The sequence below is a fragment of the Periplaneta americana genome, chromosome 3 (genome assembly GCF_040183065.1).
Source record: "Periplaneta americana isolate PAMFEO1 chromosome 3, P.americana_PAMFEO1_priV1, whole genome shotgun sequence".
NCBI lineage: Eukaryota > Metazoa > Arthropoda > Insecta > Blattodea > Blattidae > Periplaneta > Periplaneta americana.
In genome coordinates, this window is record NC_091119.1 from 155,718,680 (window position 1) to 155,746,201 (window position 27,522).

Consider the following 27,522-nt stretch of genomic DNA (forward strand, 5'->3'; position numbering starts at 1 on the left):
AATTAGACCATACAATTTCTTAAGAACCTCTTGCGATTTGCCCAAATTTCAATACAACGCACGGTTACACAAACGCAACTCATGTACAAAGAGATAGGCAACACTGTGATTGTGGGCGTATTGTACCGGGAGGGGTCCATGGTAAATCTGCTAATAGAGAATGTAAGGGATTGGCTACAAGCTTGCAGTCAATGCACAAATCAAGAACTCTTACTTTTTATAATGATTGTGGTAGTATCGTAAAATATTTCTATTGGCTGTGCCTTCTACACATACCCGCTCAGAAACTTAATGGCATTGGTGTCTCAAGGACGTGGGGAGCGGAGAAGAGAGGAGAAACCAGAAATGCTACATTTTAGGGGGTTGTATTTCAAGTTGTCAGGCTAGTGATGTCGCGAGATTATTGGTTGACACGGGGTAGCCACGGCAACTGCTTATACACACGTCTTGAGTGACAGCTGTCAGAAGTGACTCATTCTTAGAATAATATAGCCGGCATTGCCGAATTTCTTTTCTTGACAGGCGGGTCGCACCTCCATAATGGTACACAATCTGCTGAATCGAACGAAGGAGCCAATACTAAGGAATGAGGTGAGATTTAAATTTTAATCAGTAATCAATGACTTGATCTCTGGATTTGTGATCCTTAGGCCTAAATTAGAATGTTCTGAACTTTAAGGGTACCCTACTGAACGTACTTGTGTATATGTGAACAAAATCGGGTGCCTTCGTGGTCTGGTGCTCAGCATGCTGAATTCCACATCTGGACGTCCCGAGTTCAATTCCTGGGTTTGTGATGACGAATATGCAAAGTTAATCGTGCATATTTCACGAATTCCAGCATAGCTATAATAGACTATACTATATGCATATATTGTAACGGTAGTATTTTTCTCTGGATTTTCTTGCATAATCTCTCAAATCTGTATATTTTGTAAAGAAAACAAAATTCTGAATTGCATGATTGTCAGCACATAATATTTTTTGGTTACTGTACTCTATGTCTGGAAATTGCTTGCATGTTTTCTCCTGAGTCCTGAGACATTTTTTGTTTTATTTTTCAAGTTCAATATAATTCTACACTTCAAAAAAGTTACTGACATGAGGAAAAATGCTACAAAATTTCTGTAGGTTACAGTTAGGGCACAAATGCAGGTATAGTTAATTGCTGTACTGCAAAATGCTTCTTGTCATTGTTTCTTGACATATTTTCTTTCCGTATAAAGTATCTGATAGCCAGGACTGATCATATTTTCACCTTCACCAGCGATTCAGTTTTCCTACAGCATACTAGGCATCAAAATTATATTTCTCAATGAGCTGTATGTCTTCAAAATAAAGTGACTATCAATAATTACTGATTTTCACTTATCCTTTTTTTTTCAGTTGGAGATATTCTCTCTACAATTGTTACATAGTAAAATTCGGTTCACAGCATGTGGTCTCTTTCCTCTAGACTTCAGCCTAATATATTCGGTGAGTATTTTGCACAGACACTTAATTCGACACACAACACAACTCTAACTTATGGAAAGGGATGTCTTAATAACTAAAAATTTACAAGGTATTTACAATAGACGTTTCGCTAATTCATCCGCAATTGAGGACCGTTTTTGCAAAACTTGCTAACTGCAAAATTTTCAAAATTGAAATGTTGGTGGATTAGTTAACATAAGACAGACCTCTACATGATGCTAAAGGCTTCTTAGGAAAATCTTATTATTTCCTTCACACTAGTGTGTCAAAGTGTGATCGTTTTTTCAAAATTTGCTTTCTGCTATGTGAGAGCTATAGCAAAACTTGCAGTTATTTCAGTTTTTTGTGTTTCCTATAAGTTTTGTAAAAACGGTCCTCAATTATAATGACAGCTCGATGTAATTTAATTTGTTATTTCTCGATCGTAAGCATGCCGTCTAGTAACTGACAGCCCTACACATTTTATTCATCATCGATCTTCACGGATCTTGGCTTTGATCAGCAGTTTCTTCATTCCTGTTAGGGTAATGAACCACGGGCTACTACACAGTCTAAATAACCAAACTGTTTGGTCCCTGTCAGCATAGCACATAGAGAGCTGCAGAATAGCGCTTACAACCGGTTTAGATTCGACCGGTCAGAGAACATCTGTCATGGTTTAGCATCCGACCGAATGTTCGAATTTTAACCAGTTACCCATAATGTTATGCAAGCTAGACAGAACACCGGGCGCACTTCATCATACATGAAACTGACTTTTTCTGAGTACACAAATGGAGTTAGAATTGAAGAAAATTCATTTTGTCTTATTAAAAAATGTATTTACTTGATTAGGCCTACAATTGATTGGTCACTTCAATACACTGATCTTCATAACTAACACATAAATGAACAAATGGACACCAATGACAACAAAGGAAAAAATTGGACAGCATTAATTGCTATTCTATTATTCCCTCTTCAGGGGAGGGCACGGACTGGAAATGTCTACGCACGTAGGCCGCTAGAAACCGGATGGAATGGTATGCATGCTTCAAGACCTCCCACGCTACAGATCCTTCTGCCTCTGAACACCTCTATAGTATTAATAGCTATAAATTCAGTTTCTGGTATCTGTAGAGTACAGGAGACGAAACAAATCCTTTGCGCAAGTGGTGAGTGGAGGGGGTCTGTCCAATGACCGCTCTGGGGGGAAAGCATTGCTGGAAGACGAGCGTCTAAAATGCCACCCCTACCTATCACTTTTTGTCACGCGGCTGCGACCCGATGCAGTCCGCAACACACTCCCGCACTGATAGGCTCCTCCCATTCGCTTCTCATCCACTCAAATGCGTCGACTTACACTATAGATTTCAGAAACGGAGTTCAGATGTCCTGTCAGCCGTTCTCAGGAGGCCTTCCGGTCAAGGAATGATGTGTTGGACTGCAAGAAAATAATCTCATTATAATAATGAGATCATTTTAGCTACAGCATAGGACTCAAAATATTATTAAATTGTATCTTGTAAAATGACATAGGCCTACTGCAAAATTTATCGAGCACTAAGTGTATCGAAAATCATGAACCCAAATAAAAGCGCTGGCAAAGAACAAACGAAACCACGAATGAATGAATGAAATAACGAATGAATAGATTTTATTGTTGCTAATGTGTTGGTTGTCATAGAGAGAGTGATTTAAAAAAATTAATTCACAGCTGTGAGTTAATAGTAATATGCGTTACAAGAGCGGTATGTTGAAGTTTTCATGTTCGAGGAAAAGTTTGAAAAAGCGAAACGTAGTTGAGTTTTTTTAATTTCCGAGAATTGAAAGAAAACATACCGCTCGTGTATCGTACATTATTTTGTGCGAAGATCGTTTATTACATACCTGAAAGAGAAATTTCTAATTAGTTGCAATGAAATCTCCATCTTGGTTTCTGTTCAATGACGGGAAATTTGCAAAACAAAAATATCTATCTTCAACATTGTTGCTTTAAAATGTTTTCTGTGTTTACTATCCAGCAGGCCATGATATACGTCTGTCTTTTTTTTCCCCCAGTCTATGATGAATCTGGAATCTTGTTGATTTTTTCACGGCTTCCTTAATGTTACTTGCATCACGAATGCAGTAACTTTAATGGAGTTGTGGAGTTTACTTAATTTTTGCAAATATTTAAAAACAATAATTAAGAGTGCAATTTAGGTGAAATTGCAGTGGTAAGTTTCCAGTTTATAATTATTACTATATTGAACGTCTCTAAAAATAATATGTTAAAAGCCTAAAGCAGTAAAATCAATATGTCATTTAAGCGGTAAGAAGAGGGAAATTGTTATGTGTGTTAGGTTGGGAATACTGAATGTGGAATTTTAGACTTTCCGCGGATTGGTTTTGTGCGGAAACCAAGCAAATACGCACGATCTCGCACAAAAATTTTTAATTCACTGCTGTGAGTACAACCATTTTTATGTTGCTAAGGACGGTGAAATAAAGACTACTTTATATAACAGTCATGGATAGATAATATATAAATATTATACTCATTTTGTAAGCCTAATTGGAAGCATACGTCAGACCAATTTCAGTGCATATGTTGTCACACAAGCAACATGTGATACAATATTGCTGTTTCAGATGACTGGAGCAGTAACTACATATCTAGTAATACTGGTTCAGTTTCAACTGTCATTCAACGAGGATCTTACGACTGACACAACTACAAATTTGAACAAAACTTTATAAGAAAAATACAGAGTAAATACGAGATAATTCTACACATCTGTAGTCTTAAATCATGCCAACATTATGAAGGCATTTTCAAGCTTTGTGAACACTAGTGAACCAAATCAGAAATCACAATGGATGAAATCGACGATAGTGAATATATCTGAAAGACATAATTATAGGACGATTTACATAAGATGAGTATAACTTATAAAATTAATCAATAGTGAAAGTGAAAAAGATACATCTGTGGAAACAGTTATTTCTCATAACTAGACCTCGAGATTTTAGGCACCTAAAATAGCCCTGAATTTGTCAAAATAGGCGCTAAACATAGTTTTAGGGATCTAGAAATACTCTTTTATGCAATTAAAATGTCATTTCTTTCCACACTACAGTAAATTAATGCATATTTAAATCCAGCAATATTTGCCATGCTGATTTCTTTTTAGGGAGAACTATAGACTATCCTCTCGATTCCTACTGTCTGCTCAGGTGCTCAACAAAACCATATACCTTCCAGAAATTTATTTATTCCTACAATCAAAATATTACAGGATATTTGAACCAAACTTATCCTCTGACATTCAATACTTTCTCTTTCACTTCTACACGAAAATTTAAAAATATATACGTAACAAATAGAAATAGGCAATTTTAGCTCTAAAACCTTAAAAATAGGTCTCAATGGGCAAAATAGGCATTTTAGGCACCATAAAACCGCTTTCAAAACGCTCATATTTTATATAATATGGAAAGGTATTTAACTACTTTTAGTTTATCCTTGCAGAAAAAAATTGGCATTTAACCTAAAATCCGAGGTCTACTTATCAGTATGCCAATAGGCCTACTTCTAATATAGTCAATAGGCCTAGGGGTGTAACAGCCATCGCCTCTGGGGTACGGTGATTTAATAAAATTCTGGCGTGACGATCGCTGGAAGTCATAAATCAAGAACTGTTACTATTGACACAAAGCATAAGAGGTGCAGGGAGGCACATTGTTCTTATTAATAGTTACTGAAATAATTTTTTGTACAGCTTCATATATAATTACTTGTGTTAAAAACTTAAAACATCATATTAATCGATATAGTTGATAAATTATAAATTAACTTAATTTTCTAACACGACTGTATTCCTTGGTACTCATATTAGTTCAGATATGATTTTTTTCTACGATAGTATGTGAAGTTGTACTTTACCCACTGTTATCAGTGCGTAAAATGAGCCTTTAAAACACTAGTGCGTAAAAGAGGAAGTTGCCTACGCACTGCTAAAAAAATGCAGTATTCAATGTAAAAACTTCATTCAATAAGAAATTAATGCATTACCTCGATTATGCAAACAGGTGTGTAATACATTGATTTTTTTCCATGATTATATTCTTCGTTAAATGTTGACGTCTTGTGCTGCTATGCATTCGGTTACGTTACAGTCCAAGTTCAACATCGGAATTACGATACGGACTTCCTAGCTGCCATTACAATTGAAATTAAACATTTTCTTGAAAACAATTATTGTTTAATATTATGTACCACATACAAGATACACTATTAGATTCACAAAGTAGTTGTTCACCTGATGATAGTAAGATATACTGTAGCCTATAATATTTCAGATTTGCTCCAGTAACGTCTTGTGACATACAACAAATATTTTCAGAGTACAAATATTGTTTTTTTTTTTTCTGAACATAAAAGGAGTATTTCTTTTGCTGAAATGAAAATATGCATTATACAGTGGACTCTCCTAAGTTCGACTGAACAGAATTGAAAGTTCAGTTCAATAAGGGTAGTGGGTGTGGCAGGTGAAATGAATACAAATTCTTATTGGTTATCCAACAACGAATACAGTACTGTACTTGCATTTCCTGCCCGCCCCGAGACTTGTGTATGCGCTCCTAGTACTACAGGGTTTCGACAATTCTGTCTTACAAACGGCACAATTCTCAAATAGAAAAAGAAGAGTTCATTAATTTAAAATCAGTGATTAAATATGGATGTCCTAATCAATAAAATATCCTGTTTTGCTTTAACAAAGGTATCACTACAAGACACAGAACCAATTCCCATTCAAATGGCAAACCCATTTCTTAGTATCTGTATATAGGCGAGTCTAATTCTCCTACGTAAGCAGTCGAACTATAAGATGTCGAACTTGTTTTCTGTCGAACTTAAGAGCTTCCACTGTATTTGTTATAATCAGGCTAGAATCTAATTGTATACTTCGTATGTTATTTTTATATGTATGGGTAAATTCTTTTAGTTTGGGAGTTACAAAGTTTACAATACAATTTTTTTTTTTTCGTTTATTATTTTCTTGTTCTTAGGCTGTGGACGATTGGAGCACATGTTTGGTTATCACCGGCTGTACATGTTTGTCGTTGTAGTTCACTGACATTGAGAGATACACTATTACTTTTCATTCAGTAGATATACAGTCCAAGCTAACACAACTTAACAGTTTTAGTATCAATTTTATAGCTCTACTTATAAATAAATCTCTGTAGGTTTAAAAAAATGTTGATGACAATGGAAATAACGAAAACAAAGTCGGAAAGGAAGAACAAGAGGGGAAGGAGAAGGATAAAATAAGAACGACGAAAAAGGAGGGGAGGAGGGGAAGGCTATGACAATAAGAAAGCAGAATTTATAATATATCATTCTTTTATAAAGATAAAAATGTATGACTAAATCAAGCGAATCAATTCGCTCTACATGTACCACAAGCGTTTTAATACACCAGTGACATGGCGTGCCATTCATGGAACTGCAGCAATCGTATACAAAACCCAAAACCCCAACAATTTCATCCTCTACGAAGTAAAATAATCAGCCTGTAACTACAAACACTGCTGGCAATGAAATAATAAACTGTTATATGTATTGCAATGAAATACTGGCATGCACAAGTTAATTTGTGTATTTACTTGCAATCAAACCACACCTGACGTATGGCGTAGTATAAGCAGTGATCTTACAGGGTTTAATGGCTGTGAAGTAGTTGTCATTATTTTGAGCTTCTTGCTGTACTCTCTATCACTAAAAGGCTTTACCAGTAATAAATCTTCAACTAAGCACTTGCACGTACGAATATTTCTATCATTACACGAAACCACTCCACTATCACAAGATTACGCAAAATCACGGTTTAAATTGCCCGAAGCATTCTCGCTAAATGCTCACATGGACAGCGATGAGCAGTCTGTTCCGTTCAGGTTTCACTTTCCCTAACTAGCCAATCACCGACTCGGAAACGCGCAGAGAGAGAGAGAGAGAGAGAGAGAGAGAGAGAGAGAGAGAGAGAGAGAGAGAGAGAGAGAGAGAGAGGGAAAGAGTATTGCCACAGTCTAGTATATACAGTCACGAAGCTTGAGTTTATGAGGGTACCAGAAACAACAGACTGTGCAGGTACTATTTCGCATTGTCTGTAATGAGGCGATAGTAGCGATCCTAGTGGTTAGCAACTATCTATGGATGCATATTTACTACGTATTGAGCTTCGTGACTGTATATACTAAACTGTGGTATTGCCTCGTAAACACACTTCAAGCCTGCTTACAACTCTAATTCGATAACTTCAAAATCCGCAACATTCAAGCTATTTTAAGACAAAATACTCAACATAGGTGGAATTGCTGCACTATACTTCACAATTATAAGAAGCTATTCATTTTAGTAGTTTTGATATACAGAGTGAATCACGAGGATTTACCGCCACTTATGGAGCTTAGTTCCGAAGACATTCTAAACAAAAAATGTCATATAAACATTTGTCCTAATCTCAATATTTTCAGAGATACACTAATTTGAAATTGTTAGTAAAATAGGCCTACCATTTTTTCTTTAGTATTAACTTAATACTATTAAGGCTAAAAGAATATTACAAATACAGAATTAACTACTCAGAAGTATCATTTCTTTAATTGGCTAATGTTCTGAAGCTAAAATATGTGTTGTTAATTGCTTTGTACAGATTTTGTTTTTCAATTTTTTAACTAAGAATTACATTATTCTTACACACTTCACCATAAAAATTGTTACAAATCATATGACTTTAGGAACTTGATTTTTTACAGTTTAATTATGCATCCTAATGTAAAGTCTTGAAGAATTTCAAGAATGGCGTAATTTCTAACAATTGTTGTGATAAATGCATAAGAAAAATGTAATTTTGAAGTTAAAATCGAAAAAAAAAATCTGTACAAAGCAACTATGGAATTCAGAACACATTTTTAGCTTTAGAATACTAGCTAATTAAAGAAATGATAGTTCATTCTCTATTTATAATATTCTTTTACCCTTAAAATTAAGAATAATGGTCTTTTACAAACAACTTCAAATATGTGTAACTCTGAAAATATTGAGATTAGGACACATGTTTATATGACTTTTTCGCTCAGAATGTCTTCGGAAATACGCTCGGTAAGTGGCGGTAAATCCTCGTGCATCACCCTGTATATAAGCTTGCGCCTAAATAGTGCTTACAGTATTGTATGGGCTATTCCATATGAAATCGATCAGTAAAAAACCTCTAATTTTGTCCGTATTTATACAAGGTGCTGAGGAGAGTGCATTTGCAGTAATATATTATCGAAAGTCAAACGGTTTTCGTATTGTTGAGCGACAAATTTAGCGTATTTTAGAAAAACAAGCCTCTTTCAGCGGTCAGAACTCTGGAACTATTTACTGCAGAAAATTGAACGGGAGCTCATTTTGAAGCTGACATTTAGTAGGTTCTGTTAAGATGTAATCCTTGTTTTTATTATATACAGAGAGCCAGATAATCTGATTTTACTTACTTTTAGGCTTCTTGCCAATTTGTAAAAATGTAAAAAAATATTGAGAAAAACCTTGCATTATTAAGAGGGATTCGGCATTGTTTGCTTAGTGGCACGGCAGTAAGTTTCGAGGATATAAAATAAATTATTTTCACACGCCTAGACTTAAACGGTGCAGTACCGCACGCACTGGCCGAGAGATGAAGATAAGCGAGCGTTGGGAGGAGGAGTCATGCTACCCTCTGAGACAACGCTGTAACATGTTTAGTCTCCAGTATGCGAGCAAAAGTAGCCAAGTTGCGTGTGTATTTTATAAGTGTAAGTGTTGTAACGCAATATTTTTCAAGTTTATATTTATTATAAGTTATTCGTTAAGGCATATTTGTGAAACCATTCCCTATGGTAAGATAAAGTATTTCAAAACAATATCGATCAAATTATTGACTTAAATGCGTGTCTTTCATGAGCGCTTCCGTAATATAAACATTTTTTACATTGCAACAAAATTTATTTCACAGGCTGCTTAAAATGGAGGACAAATCTTACTCATGTAACGGCTGCTTCAATCCCCTTCAACTTACGCGTCACAAACTTAACCCCTTGAATATCAGACAAAATTGGCGTACCTGAAAAGTACCAAAACATAATTCGATTATGTACATATTACAGATTGAAAGTAAATAAATCACATTCTTTAGATAACGCAGTTCGATCAAGAGAAGTCATTAGCCACATAGACGCCATGCCACTGTAATAAACGTTACAAAAACCACCAAAACATTTCACAGAGCTATAATATCATTTTAATCTACGAACACTGTAATAGTTTCTTTACGAGTAGGCCTATTTTCACTTATCGAGTTCCCTCAACTTACAAGCTACAACCATCTTGACCTACTTTATTCGTTTATGTTATCCAAGTTCCCATTTCAGTCTATAAAATTACTTAAATATTAATATCTAAATATATTTACAAAATGAAGATGAAATCTCACCTTATTAAGCTATGAAGTTATTCAATGAAAACATGAATATTATTTGATATGCTGCCGTGCTATTTTATGATTTCAAGCGTTAATGCTTGCCGTTCTACTCGTCTAATTTTTTGGCTCAAGTTAATCTCGATGTGATTACGATACCGGTACTTGTTTGCGTAATTTAAATGCCTGAAATACGAGGTGTGATCAATAAATATCTGAATTTGTCCACCCCTGAGAAAAACATTTCACCCCTGAGGTTGGGTCTGCTAGGGTACTGAAATTGCCTACCATAACACAAGCACGCGCATCTTTAGCAGTAGATCGCATGTGAATTCGCGATCGCTGTCAAAATGATCTCAGCGCAAGAAGAAAAATATCCAAAATATTGCGTTAAGGGAATTATTGCTGTGTTCGCCACGGTCTGCAATTTAGGTTAAGTTTGGATTTAAGACCTTTCCTGGTGTCACAATCATTATCATTCATTGGGGTAATGGAAATTCGTCTTTCAGGCGTCCCAACCTTAGAAGTGGACTACACCTAAGCCACTGCCAGGCCAGGAGAGAAGAAAATAAATGTCGAAAGACAACCTCGTGGCAATAGAATATATATATATATATATATATATATATATACACACACACACACACACACACACACACACACACACACACACACACACACACACACACAGGATGAACCTTAAGTAATGTCATTAATTTCAAGGGATTATTCTTTGAAATATTTCAAACAAAGATTTAGTACAATTTAGCTCGTTTTTTGCTTCCTTTTCCAGAAAAAAACAAATTAAGATATGAAATATTTCACAGCGTATTTTTGGAAAGCTACTGAACTAATTCCTAATATGCCAAGTCAATTTAAGTGAGCAGTGTATTATGATAAGTGATTGAAAGAATTTTAGTTTTGTCTCTTAAATGTGCAGAAATTTGATCTGAACAAATGTAACTTTTCGTTCTGAAAAGGAATTTTAAAATGTTACATTTGTTCGGATCAAATTTCTGCACATTTAAAGGACAAAACTAAAATTCTTCCAATCACTTATTATCATAATACACTGCTCTCTTAAATTCGCTGAACATATATGACTTTCCCAAAACACGCTGTGAAATTTTTCCTATAAACAAAATTTTTATCTCGAAAAGGAAGCAAAAACCGGAAAAATTGTATAAAACCCTTTTTGTTTGAAATATCTTAAAGAATATAATACCTTGAAATTAATGACATAACTTACGGTTCACTCTGTAGACCTATTTCGTTACAATAGCAAATTGAAGTTGACCTTAGACGAGGGCAGCCTTCATCATTACACACGGACTAAACAATTGAAAGAGTGGGTGATAAAATTTAATCTGATCGGCGGTTAACAATTCGAGAGATTGCTGAGGAGTTAAATATGTCATATGGTACCCACATGTTAAACAATTCTGGTACAAGACTTGCATTAAACACGAGGCTAATTGCCGCAAAAATAGCCTAACGAACGATCAAAAGATCCGTCGTAATCAAGTGTGTCAGAAACTCAAACATCTTGAGGAAATTGACCCAGACTTCGTGAATAGGATTATAGCTAACAGGGGACGAAACATTGGGTGTGACCCAGAAACCAAGTCCAATCTTCACAATGGCTGTCACTCGCCCTAAGAAAGCGCAACAAGTGCGATGGTATGTTGTGACGTCCGAGATGTGGTGCATTTTGAATATATGTTGCTTGTTAATTAACATTTCTACAAAGTAGTTTTGATCAGATTGCACGAGAAAGTCAGCAGAAACGACCTGAACTCTTCAGAAATAACAACTGGATTCGTCGCACATGGCCTTCACTGTTTAATCATTCCTGGCCGAGAAAAAAGTCCTGCACTATCCCACTCAACCTACTCACCAGATCTTGATCCTTCAATTTTCCTATCTCCTCAACTGAAAATAAAATTAAAGGGAAAACGTACTGACGAAGTTCCAACTATAAAAGAGAGTGCGACGAGGTAGCTGAACCGATAGAGAGGTAATTAGTCCTACTTCCAGAGATGCTATGAAATGTGGCAGGGATATTGTCAGAGTTGCATTGCATTGCGAGGGGACTAATTCGAAAGGGACGATCAATAGTTTCCTTGCAAGTAGAAAACATCGTTTCTAATTTTTAAAAATCCTGATATTTATTGATCTGACCTCATACTACTTACAAAGAAATTTTCGAAAATAAAATATACACACATGTACGCATGTATGTAGGGTCTAGACACATGAATAATTCACGTATATGATATTCCACACAGGTAGCTTTCGGATGAGTCTGTACATAAGCCATTCGACGACCACATGAAGCTGTACGAACAGTGGATGACTGAGGAGGAACAGAATTTGATACTCAGTTCAAAGACGACAGTCCATTAAAGTGATGTGTTTTTGTATATACATAGTATCGGTGGAAATATCTATTAGACAATTCTAAAAACTAAAATTTAGAGATGGTAATCAGGACGATTACAGAAGACAAAGTGCATGAATACAAAATACATCGTGCATGAAAGAGAAAGGGAATCTGAATTTTCTGAGTAATGATACGAATGGTACATGATGTCTGTAAGGTAGTATTTATACCTGGATAAAATATCAATATAACATATGGAAGAAAGTATTCTTTAACACGATAAGAATTTTTTTAATACAGTAAATACGTACCGTAACTCTCTCCTTGTTTAAATGACGTATTCTTCGTATAAGGAAAAAATTTGGAAAATCGCGGCGTGAATTACACAAGTAAATCGAAATTTAAACGTTTTGTTAATAAACTTAGTAATAATTTTTAAAATGCCCTCAAATTAACAATTTTAGACTGCAGTATCTCTTATTCAAGTAATACATTTAAAAATAATTTAATAAGTATTGTATTTCAATGTACCTAGTCTACGCGTTATCTATTTACACAATCAAAACATATTTAAACATTAAACCAGTCGTTTGACGAAACCGTTCAATTTTGTAAATGCTGTACCAATGTCTTCGGCTTATCCTGAAGAGAATGTTGCAGATTCCTACGAATTACAACAGTCGAATTCATAGCATGTGACTAGCAGCCGTAACGACGGAAGTAGTACAGTTTCTTCCTATATTATTCTGGCCCTATTTCGCACCTCCATCTTTAACATCCTTGACCTCCGACTTTGAACCAGTGTGACGGCCACCATTACGATTATGAATATGATGGCCACAACAATGAGTGTGGGCAGCAACCAATGCACCCACATGTTCTTCTTCTCCAGCGCAACGAATACCCTCTTGCAATTAGTAGTGTTAAATTCAGCAGGTTTTAGGACGCAAGGAGACGTCGTGACGGTCTCTGTAAAAGTAACAAGGTAAGAAATTAATATCACGAATTTTTTACAACACCTTCTCATACATTTGACGCTTTTCGCAACAGTTCAGTTATTTTTTAGCATTGCATGTTTTTATTCTTCACAGTTTATTTTCTACAATTATCATTCAAAAGATACACATACAAGAAACCAATTAATATGAACCCTCATGAAATGGTGATATTTTCTTCTTTAGTGCTACCTTATTGGTTCTCAACCGGGGAACTCGCTTGAAGCTTCATATAGCACTTGCTTTCATTGTATAGCAGTTCCGTTTCGAACGTTCTTCTAAGACCATGGTTATAGAAAGAAAAATAAAGAAGATAAACGTGCGAATTGGAAATGAGGTAGTAGAGAAAGTGGACAGCTTCAGATACTTGGAGTGTACTGTAAGCAGTAGCATGAACTGCTGCTAGGAAGTCAAAAGGAGAATATCAACGGCAAAGGAAGATTCCAATAGGAAAAGGAGCATCTTCTGCGGACTTCTGGACTAGTAAAGTGCTTTGTGTGGAGTGTGGTACTATATGGGGGAGAAACATGGACATTACGAAGAAGTGAAGAAAAACGACTAGAAGCATTTGAAATGTGGATATGGAGAAGAATGGGGCGTGTGAAATGGACAGACACTAGAAAGAGTTGGTGAAGAAAGAATGATGCTGTAACTGATCAGGGAGAGAAAAAGACATTGGCTGTGCTACTGGCTAAGAAGAAAGGATGGACTGGAAAGAACGGTGAACTGGAGAAAAGTTCAGGGCAGAAGAAGATACCAGATGATAGACAACTTTAAGATACTAAAAGGAAGGCGAAAAAGAGGGAAGATTGGAGAATGCTGAGTTTGCAGTGAACCTGGACAAAAACTATGAATGAATGAATCATCATCGCCTTCATAATCACATGTCGGAGTCATCTTTATCGTCATAATAATCAACAACCTGTGCAAGTGAAAATGTAAGTTATGACTAGATTTGAAATACGATCGAGGAAGCAAGACTAACACCGCCCGCAAAGCCGAAAACCCGCATGACAATATTGCCTACGTCGTTGACTGCTTGTGAATGTTCAAGACATCGGGAGTGATCAACTCTCGAACATCAAGCAGCCTATAATCGTCACAGTTGTTTATATCAGACTGAACATTGATCTATTTTTGCAACTGTTGCATAAACAATCAAGTAGCCTCGATTATAAACATCATCTCTACCTCTCAGTGTATAATAATCCGTTCCCCAATCTTTATTTTATTACTAGGCCATTATTAAAAGGCTAGGAATTTCTTTTTCGTATGTTTGAGATCAAGTATACAATCTCAAGTAAAAAAAAATAAAGCTTTATTTAACGTTACGTTTTATGTTTTTTAGAAATACAAATTAATTTGAGAATTTTTTTTTCTATTTATATAACCATAGGTAATATCTGACAATAGAAGCGGAGCATTTTGATAACTATGACAGTGTCTTGTTTTGTCTTTTTGTATAAATTAAATATATCTAATGCTATTTATTTCAATGGTGTATGTTCAAAGTTACGAGATGTTTCCACGCCGACCAAATGCTACTTCGAGAATGATGAGCAGACTCTAAGCGCACGAGAGCGACGAGACGAGTGCAACGAACACAGCGAGCGAGTGTGGCAGTTTTGTTCATCTCTAGTAAATACAGAGTGTATATTCCACAAATATCCAAGTGTTGACATCAAAGTAAACAACGCCAGAGGCTGAAGTCTTTTCCCAAGTGCTCACCTTCCCCGAGGGAGCAGTTGAGTGGCTCCTCTGCGTAGAAGATCTTCCTGTGCTTGACCCACTCTGTCAGCTCGTAGCAGTCGCAGGGGTGGGAGTGCTGGAAGAGGTCGGGGTTCTGCCTGATGTCCAGCAGGTAGAGGCCGCACAGCGGGGCCAGCTGGCGGGGAGAGATCCTGGTCAGCTCGTTGTCCGACACATTCAGCTCCAGCAGGTTTGGGAACGCTTGCAGGGCCGGCAGCTCCGTTAGGTGGCAACTGGCCAGGGACAGGAACGACAGGGAGTCGCTGACGGGGGCGTCCTTGAGGTCCAGGGCTGACAGTCGGTTATGGCTCAGGGCCAGCCTGGACAGAGCGGGCAGGTGCAGCAGCCCCACGGGCAGCGTGTTCAGCGCGTTGTGGGAGAGGTCCAGCGTCCTCAACTGGTTCAGGCCAGCGAACGTGTCTTCCTCGACGAAGGAAATGAGGTTGTGGCCCAGGTACAGATTCTTGAGCGCCGTATAGGGCGCGAAGGCGTGCGCATGAAGTTCCCGTATCCTGTTGTACGACAAATCTAGCACCTGTGAACAAGCAGTTCGCCCCTCTAAATATAAAACGCGTCTTACTTCCTACCCATTTTACCTTTCATTCTTCTCTGTTCCCACTTTCTCCTCCTATCAAATTCCTTCATTTTTTTTTCCTTTCATATGATATTCCTCCCTTTCCTCCGACATTCGTTTCCTTCTTCTGATCAACTTTTCCTGTTCTCTCGTCTATAATTTTAAACGTAAAATATGTCCTTCCCCACGCCGAGTATGGGCATCCGTTCGGGATTCGTGGTGAAGCAAAAATTACATAAATTCAAATTCTTACTGTAACAACACTGTGGGCCATTAGTATAGTGAGGATCAGGTAAGAACAGTTCCTAAACAGCAAATATTGCCGTCTTGTAAGTGTTGTCAACTGTTACCAGACATCACACGATCCCACGTACTGAATGACTTATTTATTTACCGTACTTTAGCTTTATGTTGGAAGGTTATTCTAAATAATTCAATAATTAGTAACATATTTTCGTAGGCAAATTATACGAGACAGAAATCAACATGGTTTGACTAAACAATTGATTTACGAGACCTAATCTAAAAATGTATTTTGTTTGACCACATAAAATGATTAGTACTAACTCCGAAAACGTACCAGACTATAGTCTTGAATTATAACCACAACGCAACACATAAAATAACTATTATTAATTAATTATTATTATTAGTATGATCAAATTTCACTAACTTCCAGTAACCAGCTCAGAAATCTGGTACAATTCTAATTTCATGGAACTCCAGTACCGACAACATTAAATTTTGTCTCAGCTACCAACATACCGATTACAAAATCACTACCATTTGTAGTATTTATCAGTATCGAAATTCGAAACGGAGTTGGCAAAAGAAAATTCAACCTGCAAACTAGAAAATCACCACAAGCCACTAGCATATGTAGTAATGGGGGAAAAATGGTTAGGTTTCACCCTTAGGGTATGAAGTAAGCTGACCCAGACTATAGTTAGTTTATTAATATTTTGTGTAATAGCCGTCTACATGTTCATCAAGTACAATAGAAGGCTACTACACAAAATATTAATAAACTATTACCTGCTTATCGTATAATTTTACCAACATTATCATAAAAAATTAATAGTTAGGCCAATGTAACTTTTGTGACCACACCTAATAACGCCACATCCCTTCATGGTAAGGTAAGGTACGGTACGTGATGTGAACCTTTCATGTCAAAACATTACAATTCTTCTCCCTTGTTCCTCAAACACGCCAAAAAAGTTAAAACTGAAAAAACATAGCATTTATCGATACGCATAGTAGTTATACTCGTACCTGAATTTCTGAGCTGAGGTTGCTGGGTACTGTGACCAGGTTGATTTGTGAACAATCTGCAGTCTTGTAGTTGGTCAAGTAATTGCAAACCGTTCTATCCGTATCTGACAGCGCCATGTGCAGGGAGAGTAACAGCCATGTCAATAAATACCATGCGTCCATTTTGGCACGTGGAAATACTGATGTTATTCCAAACAGCAGCAGCAGCCTCAGGACACCCAACGGTCTGCGAACGGAAACAAACACTGTATTATTTGTGACATTTCACACATTCCTTCTGGTCTTGAAACTGAAATGCAGAGTGTTAGGGCTTTGAATGCACAAATTTTAACAGGAGGTTCTTTACATGAAATAAAACCAATACTTCTAATGAAATATTTTTGACTCCAAAAATTACGATGGCTCTTCAATAGCACAATTTAATGAATTTATTTTTCCGCGTTATGTGCATCCCACAAATCACTCTAAGAAAACTCATCATGTAATCATGACTGAAGACTATGGACTACATTTTCACAACCACACAATCAATATATACGCTGTGAGCATAAATGACTTCCCTGATTACGAAAATTATTTGTGGACAAACGACTGAACGTAAAAAGTTGTTAAATATACGAGTATATGAAGAAACTCTCCAAGTTTTTAAACATACCTTATAGGTGCTCGATATGGCCTTCCCTTGTGACCCTGCAGACATCAAGCTGATAGTTCAGTTTGTCCCACACGCGGCTAAGTGTATCCATATCGATTGCAACGATGGTGTTGATGATCCGGGCGTGTAGCTCTGGCAGATTTTCCGGTAATGGAGGTACAAAAATAGAGTCTTTAACATACCCCCACAGGTAGAAGTCACACGGTGTTAAGTCAGGGGAACGTGGAGGCCAAGACAAGAGATTCATGTCGTCTTTGTCGTTGCACTTTCCAAGACCAAGGTGTGCGGCCCTTTCTTTTCTCTCGAATCCACCGTGTCAGGACATGTTAGAAGAGTGGCTGATGCCACAGCTGGAGAGTGATAGTGCTGATTCATATATCAACAAAATGGCGCTCCACCTCACTTCCACAACGAAGTCCGGACATTTCTGAACGACCGATTGCCAAACAGATGGATTGGTCGCGCGAGGAGAGACGACATGCAGCTCTTATCCTGGCCTCCACGTTCCCCTGACTTCACACCTTGTGACTTCTGTGTTAAAGACTCTGTTTTTGTACCTCCATTACCGGAAATCTGCCAGAGCTACGCGCCAGCATCATCAACGCCATCGCTGCAATCGACATGGATACACTTTATCGTGTATGGGACGAATTATACTACCGGCTTGATGTCTGCAGGGTCACAAGGGGAGCACACATCGAGCACCTATAAAGTATGTTAAAAAAACTTGGAGAGTTTCTGTATCTACTTGTATATCTAAATATTTTCTATGTTAAATCGTTAGTCCACAAATAACTAGGGCAATCATTTATGCTCACCGTGTACTTTATTTGAATCATTATTCTCATTATTTTTTAAACAAATGCTCAAAAGTACTTACAGATCACACACGTGAAGCAGGTAGACCCTATTAATCCCTCCTAAACAATGAAGTGAAGTATTTACAAATAAATAGCTGCTTTTCACATGAAAATGGTTTACAAACAATTAACTTCTTCTCTTTCTCTTTTTGTTCTCTCATCTCCTTTGCGATTTGTTTACATATGTACATATATATTAAGTAATTATTACATAGTCAGAAATTTAGTAGGCAAGTTATTGTAATAATTAGACTACTGCCTTTATTCGCTGAATGTGCATGTACATCCCTGTGTCTACTTTAGGACGCTATGTAGTGAATACGCTATGCGCTCGTGATCAAGGTCGAGCTCTTCTACCGTGATTGAGATCTAATATCGTCTCATCCCTGGTCTACAGGATCAAAAAATGTCCATACAACATAGGGTCAAAACTTGATAATTTTCTCAGAAAAACGTATTTCTTCTCTTATTTTATTCGCATTATACTGCTTATATGTTAGTAAAATTACGAAAACAATTACATCAGTAGGTATATCTACAAAGAGTTTATATTAGTTTAAATACATATTTGTGTGTTCTATTACGTTTTCGTGAAATTAAATAAAATTGCATGCTTAAATTTGTTAATATTCTGGCGTGAGAGACTTGGCAACGTGTACAGCAGCCAGTAGTACTCTGCATAGACGTACGTACATGTTAGCTGAGTTCAAGCTCTCTGTCCATAGGTCTACTACCAAGCGAATGACAGTTCGGTACCGGGTATTCGATAAACAACTTACAATGTCATTCACAGTTTAGAAATATCATATAGAAAAAGAAAAAGTCGTCGTAATTCAAGTGAGGCAAAATGTACCGTCAATGTTTTCCTTAATGAAGGTTACCCCTAATCGGCGAAATTTTGTAGCGGTTTCTCAACGATTATTAGAAACTAGGAGTCTCTTACATCGTTTCGAAAATCACACAAAAAGAAATTTCTTTAAAAATGGTACTGATTTATGGAAGCGGGAGAGATTAAAATGTTGCATTTAAAAAAAAAGTTCGTGTAATTTTGTGTAGTAAATCATTATTATTTATTTTTTAGATGTACAATATAAAAATGGACCAATATTCCCAATATAGTTAAATAAAATGAAAATTTACCATAAAGTTCTATTAATGAGATTGAAAGTTTGTATTTGCTGCTCGCTTTATGTAAACAACGGTCCGCCCCTGCATTAGAACAGAGCATCTGTTTTGTACCGGTATGTCTGTTGGGCTGTACTGTGTACTTGTAAACTCCCTCCTCCCCAACCAGCAACGTTGCCAAACGCCTAATACTGTAAACTTTAATAATTAGTTAAATATTGGAAGTAGAAAAAAATTGTGAGGACATTTTTTCTTCCTTATGACATGAACGATCATCAGTTAAAATAATGGCACTTATACCTCTTACACCCTGTATATTCTGCTTCACAAAATGATCTAATCTATTAGTTAACTTTCCAAGTTTGTGAACATAATAATGTAGTTAATCCAAGCAAAAATGTAATTAAACTAAATGAGCATTTTAGTTGATACTAGATATCACTTCTTAGCCATCGATATCGATTGTGAGCATCTAAATCACAGATCACGTCTTTAGTTCTTCCCTACAGACGGTCGTGATTAGACATAATGATCGTAATCACTGTACTTTATAAGTCGATCATTTTCAAGATATGGAATTTTATTTACTTTACTATATTATTATTATTATTATTATTATTATTATTATTATTATTACATTATCCAATATGTCGCAATGACCAAGGAAGAGAGTTTAACTAAGGATTCACTCGTCCCAGAAATACCAAAGAAACATCGAACAAGAAACTACAACGCGAATCTAGTCGCGTGAATTAGTGTTACCAGATTTTTTGTCAAAGGGACAAACAAACTATAGATCATACAAATCTGGCTTTCAGGTAGTAGCTCCCTGTAAAGCAGGTTTGAATAATTTCAAGGAAAAATTGTTCCGGAGCCGGGTATCGATCCCGGGACCCTTCGCTTAGCGCTCGAACGCTCTACCGACTGAGCTACCTCAGGAACTATACACGACAGATTTGTATAATACATTCGTTACTGAGATACGTTAATAGAAAGCCACAAATTAAATCACACAGCATTGTGTGCACTCATAGTTGAGTTCTGGCGTCTTGTCAGCTTAGTTGAATTGTGTGGATATAAAAGGAAAAATTGTGACGGTGTCGTATATAGTTCCTGGGGTAGCTCAGTCGGTAGAGCGTTCGCGCGCTAAGCGAAGGGTCCCGGGATCGATACCCGGCTCCGGAACAATTTTTCCTTGAAATTATTCAAACTATAGATCGTTTACTTCAGTGATATTGCTTCACCTTAAATTGTTTGTTTCTTTATTTCTAGATGCTACAGTTTTAATTTCCACTGCTGCACGCGATCCGGAATGTTTTCGTAACAGTAGCTGAGTGACTCACGCGAACCACATTCTGTAGGCTCGGCGTCTTCCTTACTACAAGCGATCCTAAATTTCCAAAGTAGTCTATTAAGTTTTTATACTTTTTATTTATTTTAATACTTCAGTCTACATAATATAAAAAAAGAGATCACTTCGATGTGTGGGCTTATCAGTGAGTAGAGGACATCAACTATAGGTTTTTTCAACTTTGCTATTTAACGACGGTGTATCAATTACTAGGTCATTTCTGTAGTGCTCGGGAAAAGTGACACAAGTTAGATTCCACAAACCTTTTTTGATAATTTATTGACAACTTACGGAACATCTGTTCGCTTGGAAAAAAATACATAGGTATTACTCCCATTACAATAATTCATACAGAAAAAATCAAATCGACATAAACCAGTGTAAGTTGTCAATAAATGATCAAAAAAGGTTTGTGGAAACTGACTTATGTCACTTTTCCCAAGCACTGCAGATTTAGCGTCGATGGAATTGATGATAGTGAAATGGTATTTGGCGAGATAAGGCCGAAGATTCACCATAGATTACCTGACATTCGCCTTACGGTTGGGAAAACCTCGGGAAAAAATCAACCAGGTAATCAACCCAAGCGGAAATCGAACCCGCGCCCGAGGGCAACTCTCGATCGGCAGGAAAATATTGTTTTTTTTTTAAGTAAGGAGAAATTTCAATCGCTCGTATTTTCTTAATTTTCTACACAATCTTAAAAATTCCGGAACTAACTTGTTTCACAAGAAATGGGTTTTTTTTGCATCGGCATGGCAACAAATTCACTTGTTTCTGAGTTGTTCTGTTTCAATTACATATTTTTAATGAATTAATTTAAGTAAAAGTGTGTTTTATTAATTTCTATTTCTGGAAAGAAATAGTATTATCTCTGAAAACACGTAACGGCTTATTAAATGTTATTATAAATATGGACACAATTTTTTCAGCAGCTTGAAAGCGGAGTGGCAAAAATCTTTAGCTACAGTAAATAGTGAAAGTTATTTGAATATGCTTCAAAATTATGCTATACCGGTTTTAAGAAATAGAAACATTAAAAATATATTCATGCAGGATGATGCATTTCTTCATAACTTTAACCCTGGAAAAAGAATTTTAGATAGCATTTTTGGCAGTCGTGTTATCAGTAGGCACTTTCTTGGGTCAATATATAGTATCCACCAGACACTGAACGAATATTGCACACTTTCATCACTCCCAATGTGGCACTATAAACCAATTTTCAATACTTTTATCATAACCACAACACATTTCAATTCTTATTGTACTATATATATATATATATATATATATATATATATATATATATATATATATATATAATTATTACTACATTAATACATTTAATATATCACAAAATATACACTGGGCGAACTAAATGTAATTATAATGAAAGTCGCCATGTCTTCTTTCTCGAATTATGAATCCACTTCCACTAGATGGCTACCGACACAAGAAGCAGGGTCGGCAATACATGCAAACGAAATTATACTAAATGTGAGGAATGTTACTACAGGTGTGTAGTATTATGTGACAGGGTAAGTTAGGTTAGGTTATATTAGGTGTGTATTGTGTGACAGTTAAGGTTAGGTTTGATTAGGTATATAGTATTATGAGAAAGGTTAGGTTATGATTTATTAAGTGTGTAGTATTATTACTATGTTGGCGACACTGAAACCCACTGTTACATTAAAGAAAAATGGCCGTATTCTTCATTCACTCATGACGATTTTCGTATATAAGTAAGGTACGTATTTAGGGCCGGTTGGATGGGCTTACAGCTCTCCCAGTGATCACATCAATTTCTATTAATCAGTACTATAAATCCAAGGTATTTTATCAAGTTCCTTTAGTGGCTGGGACATAAGTAATATTCACCCTTTCTTGTAGCGTGGCCTGCAAGATCGCCAGATATCAATCTAGCAGATTATTGGTTGTGGGTGTTGTTATTGAGCAAATCTACGACAATTGAGTTGATATACTCCATCTCACACACTGTGGCAGATATTCTACAACACGAATTCAGAGCTGCTGTAGGCTACACAGCATTGAAGAGAGGCTGTTGCTTATACAAGAACATCATGGTGGACACATACGATGAAGTTATGACGAGTGGTGGTGAAAAAAAGTTCCATTTATTGTGTAATAAGCCAGTGCCTGAATTTCTAAGACTGTACAGAAAATGAAGAAAATGTGTGTACTTAAATTTAGGCTTACTCTCACTTTTGAAAATGCCTATACGTATGACTGTAGAGAAACTCTTCTCCCCACCCTCCCCAAGTTTTCCGATGTCCATTGTGAGCCTGGACAGCGTCGAAAAAGCATAAACTTGAACAGAATCTTTCAATCCTCTTCGAATTATTAGCATCCAACAAGCGATTACAACTGGTTCCATCCAGTTCTGAACAACGGAGGAAAGAGAGTATGTATAATGATGTTTGTGTACATTAATGTCTATACATCTAACATTTCTAGAATATAATTTCATGCAAATTAAATGCTTGCGATGTATGGACCTATACAGAAATCAAGAGTGAACGCCATTACATTTACCACGTACACTAAAAGTTCCACGACTAAAGAAATTGGATAAATTATTTTATATTTCTATTAACTGATATCACAATTAGCAACTTACATTTATGAAACTGTTGAGCTGAAACTGAAACTTAAAACACGGTCGTAAGTAGCGTCACTTCACATGTTTTAAACACACAACGAGAATTTGTTTTTCTATCGCACACAATACGAGCACACCTTCCCTGTGGAAACGAGGCCGGCTCGTTGTTATCTGTGGTTTGCATAAGACTTGGCGTTAATCATATTGGATAGCATGAGCTATAGCTAAATGACTGCGCCAGTCTACTGTTTCCACAAAATAAACAAAATACAAGTACTAGGTCAAACCGATTCACTGCACATTCTTGTCTGTCCCTGCACGGAATGCGTCATCAAAAAAACACAGCGTAATAGGCTGCATCACTAACAAAACTGATCGGTTAGATTGGAGACCAAGTGTAACAACTTAACACGAAAACACGTCCAGAACAGAGACATCTACGTTGGAGAAAGTTATTTCCTCGTTCTTGTTACCTAGAGCAGTTTCCAACCATTTTCGACTAATGACTATTAGTTTTATTAGGCCTATATGAAGTAAGTTATTTAAAATGTGTCTCACTGTCAGTGAAATGTAAAGCAGAGTCCGTACAGGCGCTTTTCCCATTCACTGGGGGCTAAAGAAAGGAGATGCACTATCACCTTTACTTTTTAACTTTGCTATAGACTATGTCATTAGGAAAGTTCAGGATAACAGAGAGTATTTGGAATTGAACGGGTTAACATCAGTTGCTTATCTATGCGGATGACGTGAATATGTTAGGAGGAAATCCACAAACGATTAAGGAAAACACGAGAATTTTACTTGAAGCAAGTAAGAAGTTATGTTTGGAAGTAAACCCCGAAAAAACAAAGTATATGATTATGTCTCGTGACCAGAACATTGTAGAAAATGGAAATATGAAAATTGGAAATTCATTCTTTCAAAAGGTGGAAAAATTGAAGTACCTTGGAGCAACAGTAACAAATATAAATGACACTCGAGAGGAAATTAAACGCAGAATAAACATGGGAAATGCATGTTATTGGGTAGAGAAGCTTTTGTCATCTAGTCTGCTCTAAAAAAAGCTAAAAATTAGAATTTATAAAACAGTTATATTGCCGGTTGTTCTGTATGGTTGTGAAACTTGGACTCTCACTTTGAAAGAGTAACAGAGGTTAAGGGTGTTTGAGAATTAGGTGCTTAGGAAAATATTTGGTGCTAAAAGGGATGAAGTTACAGGAGAATGGAGAAAGTTACGCAACGCAGAACTGCAAGTATTATATTCTTCACCTAACAAAATTAGGAACATTAAATCCAGACGTTTGAGATGGGCAGGGCATGTAGCACGTATGGGCGAATCGAGAATTGCATATAGAGTGTTAGTTGGGTGAGGGAAAATGACCTTTGGGGAGGCCAAGAGGTAGATGGGAGGATAATATTAAAATGGATTTGAATGAGGTGGAATATGATAGTAGGGACTGGATTAATCTTGTTCAGGATAGGGATCGATGGCGGGTTTATGTGATAGCGGCAATGAACCTCCGGGTTTCTTAAAATCCATTTATAAGTAAGTAATGAAGTAAGTTTATCCTTGTCTAAATAGACGCATACATACTGAATACGGACAAAATCCGCTGCCCATTGTCTCAGGAGGAAATTCTGCATAGGCAGGCATAGGCCTATTGAAAACTACTTTTTCGATATCAGGGATGGTGAAGACTTAAGTACGTTTATTTTCGTGAAAATCTCGACATTTCGGATTTCTCTAGCTTCACTGTTTTCTATAAAATTACTTCATTACTTTCTTACAGAAATAGAGCAAAAAGAGGCTTCATTTTTCTGCAAAACAGTAACTTATATCTAATGTTTTAATAAAATTTTCATTGCAATCTTACACTTGTACGACTTCTCAAAGAGGAAATCACTTGATAACTTCAAAAGATGCCCTTGTTAAGCTACCCACTATGGCGCCTCAATGACTGTAGCAACAAGAGAGAAGAAGAATTTACGCTTTTTACTCATTTCATTTTGTATAGCTTTTCTTTCTCCTTGAAGAATATATTCTTATATAAACTTAAAAAAAAACTGTTGAAATCAAACTGAGTCCGTAATATGTATCGCGTGAATTACAAAGATACAAACTAGCAAAATTCTGACACAGAGCTAGAAACATTTCAAGGCAGTATTTTAAATTCACTACACATCTTTCGTGACTCATTTGATTCTCGTCGAAATAAGCGATTGTTCCCAACGAAGCAAACGTCCCACACGTCCTTTAACTGGTGCAAGAAGTGGTGTTTTTTTATCTGCCATAGATTACGTTAAAAGAATTGTTTAACTCTTTCTTCGACTAAGACGAAGCCTAACCTAGCTTCAGCACATGACTTCAATTGCTTTCATTATTACTCCGTCTTCTTCACACAATGCGTTGTCGTATCCATATGGAAGATGTTAGCTGCAATTCAATTGTAATTTATTGCGTTTTCTTGCCTCATCAAGCAACATAGAATTCAAAAGGATTTAATGTGTCCTTATAAATACGTAAAATAATAATAATTTTTAACACTTTACAAAATGCTACAATTTTCAATGCATAACATCAGCTTTTAATTGGACATTTAAGAAGGCTGTATCAACTACAAAGTTATTTAGCATTGATGGAATCGCTGATAGCAAAACGGTACACTGACGTATTGATGTTTGATTTACAATTGGGATAATAGTTAGCTCAAACGGTATTCGAACCCACGTCCGAGTAAAGAATTGGACCGACCAGGAGTGTTGCTCGTTACCCCTGCATTACCCCAGTAACCACAAGTTTTTTAAGGACAAACATATCAAATGTCAAATTAGATATAGGGAGCGAGTGTTGGACATAGCCTATCAACTATAGGTACCCTACAAACAAAACTCAGCTCGAACTCCTCGCGCCGCGCATTCTATACCCACAGTCTACTATATACAGTCGCGAAGCTCAATATGTAGTAAAAATGCAAACATGGGTAGTTACCCACCACTAGGATCGCTACTATCGCCTCATCACAGATCTCTCCTAGCAGATGACAAAATATGTTACACTTTCGTTGTCGTGTTCTTTTAGAAAAAATAACACCTTCCATTATTGAAATATTAAATGGATAAAGTTCATTTATTATTTGAATGAAGTATATTAAATTCCACCATAAACTCGAAGATACCTGCAAGAAATAGGTTAATATTATTTTTATTTGTGCAAAACGAACTGAAATTTACTATAATCGCTTCACTCATTCAAGATTATAGCGATAATTAACTATGAAACCAATAAATATTAATTTGCATTTCCCTTTACAACAATAATATAATAACAATAAGAATGGAAATATGAATTAATGGGAGTAACTTACGTGTACCGGTACTTGCAGTGTAGGCTTACGTAGTTAACAAAGTGGGATGAGGTTAAGCAATAACAGTCACACCAGAATTGGAAATAAAACGCGATCAATAAATTTTATTCTAACAGACTTACTTTTTCTACGTCTCTAGTAAAGTAACAAATAAAAATAACAACAAAATTAACAGCTATAATTAAAAACATATTCTTTGAAAAAAACCGTAGGCCTAAGTTGTCTGAAAATGTACAATATTATTCAAGGAATCAGCTGATACAGACGCAGAATTAGTGCAAAGCTTTTGTTTCTCAGCTGCAGGTAATAACAGAACAGGTTTATTTGAAACATCAAATAAAGTTGGAACTGCATTCCAGATTAATTTATTTTTGTTTTCATTCATAAATTGTGTGTTTTCGAAATGAAGAGAGCAAAACTTTATATTATTATAAAGATATGCTTAATTCTTTGTGATTAGATCTTCCCTCCTGCTGTTTATTTATTAACCACTTTTTGCATTTAGAAGTAAAATAAGAAATAGATGTTAGGATTTTTCTTCACAAGCATCAATGCGAAATAGGCAACAACCTAGCACTCGATGAAAATACGACTCAGTCCACTCTAAATCCAAAGTCGACCGTGGA

General features: G+C 36.3%; 1 protein-coding gene, 1 long non-coding RNA gene and 1 other non-coding gene across 7 annotated transcripts in view; 2 read left to right on the forward strand and 1 right to left on the reverse strand.

Moving 5' to 3' along the window:
* The first annotated feature begins 520 nt into the window (after positions 1-520).
* On the forward strand, positions 521-5,447 carry LOC138696722 (uncharacterized). The gene is made up of 3 exons (XR_011331446.1): positions 521-591; positions 1,387-1,476; positions 4,090-5,447. It is a non-coding gene; the product is annotated as an uncharacterized lncRNA (long non-coding RNA).
* Positions 5,448-6,829: 1,382 nt separating this feature from the next.
* LOC138696721 (immunoglobulin superfamily containing leucine-rich repeat protein 2-like) overlaps positions 6,830-27,522 on the reverse strand; it is a 39,774-nt gene continuing 19,081 nt past the window's right edge. For 4 of the 5 annotated variants that reach the window (XM_069822051.1, XM_069822050.1, XM_069822053.1 and 1 more), the window contains 3 exons: positions 16,918-17,143; positions 15,048-15,603; positions 6,830-13,293 (listed from right to left, as the gene is read on the reverse strand). In XM_069822051.1, coding sequence (XP_069678152.1) covers positions 13,061-13,293; positions 15,048-15,603; positions 16,918-17,079 — 951 coding nt within the window. In that variant the 5' untranslated portion in view covers positions 17,080-17,143 and the 3' untranslated portion in view covers positions 6,830-13,060. Of the gene's footprint in view, positions 13,294-15,047; positions 15,604-16,917; positions 17,144-23,549; positions 23,881-27,522 lie in introns of those variants that run through there. The other variant, XM_069822052.1, reaches the window with a different exon arrangement.
* Positions 20,669-20,742, forward strand: TRNAS-GCU (transfer RNA serine (anticodon GCU)). The gene has a single exon. It is a non-coding gene; the product is annotated as a tRNA-Ser (tRNA).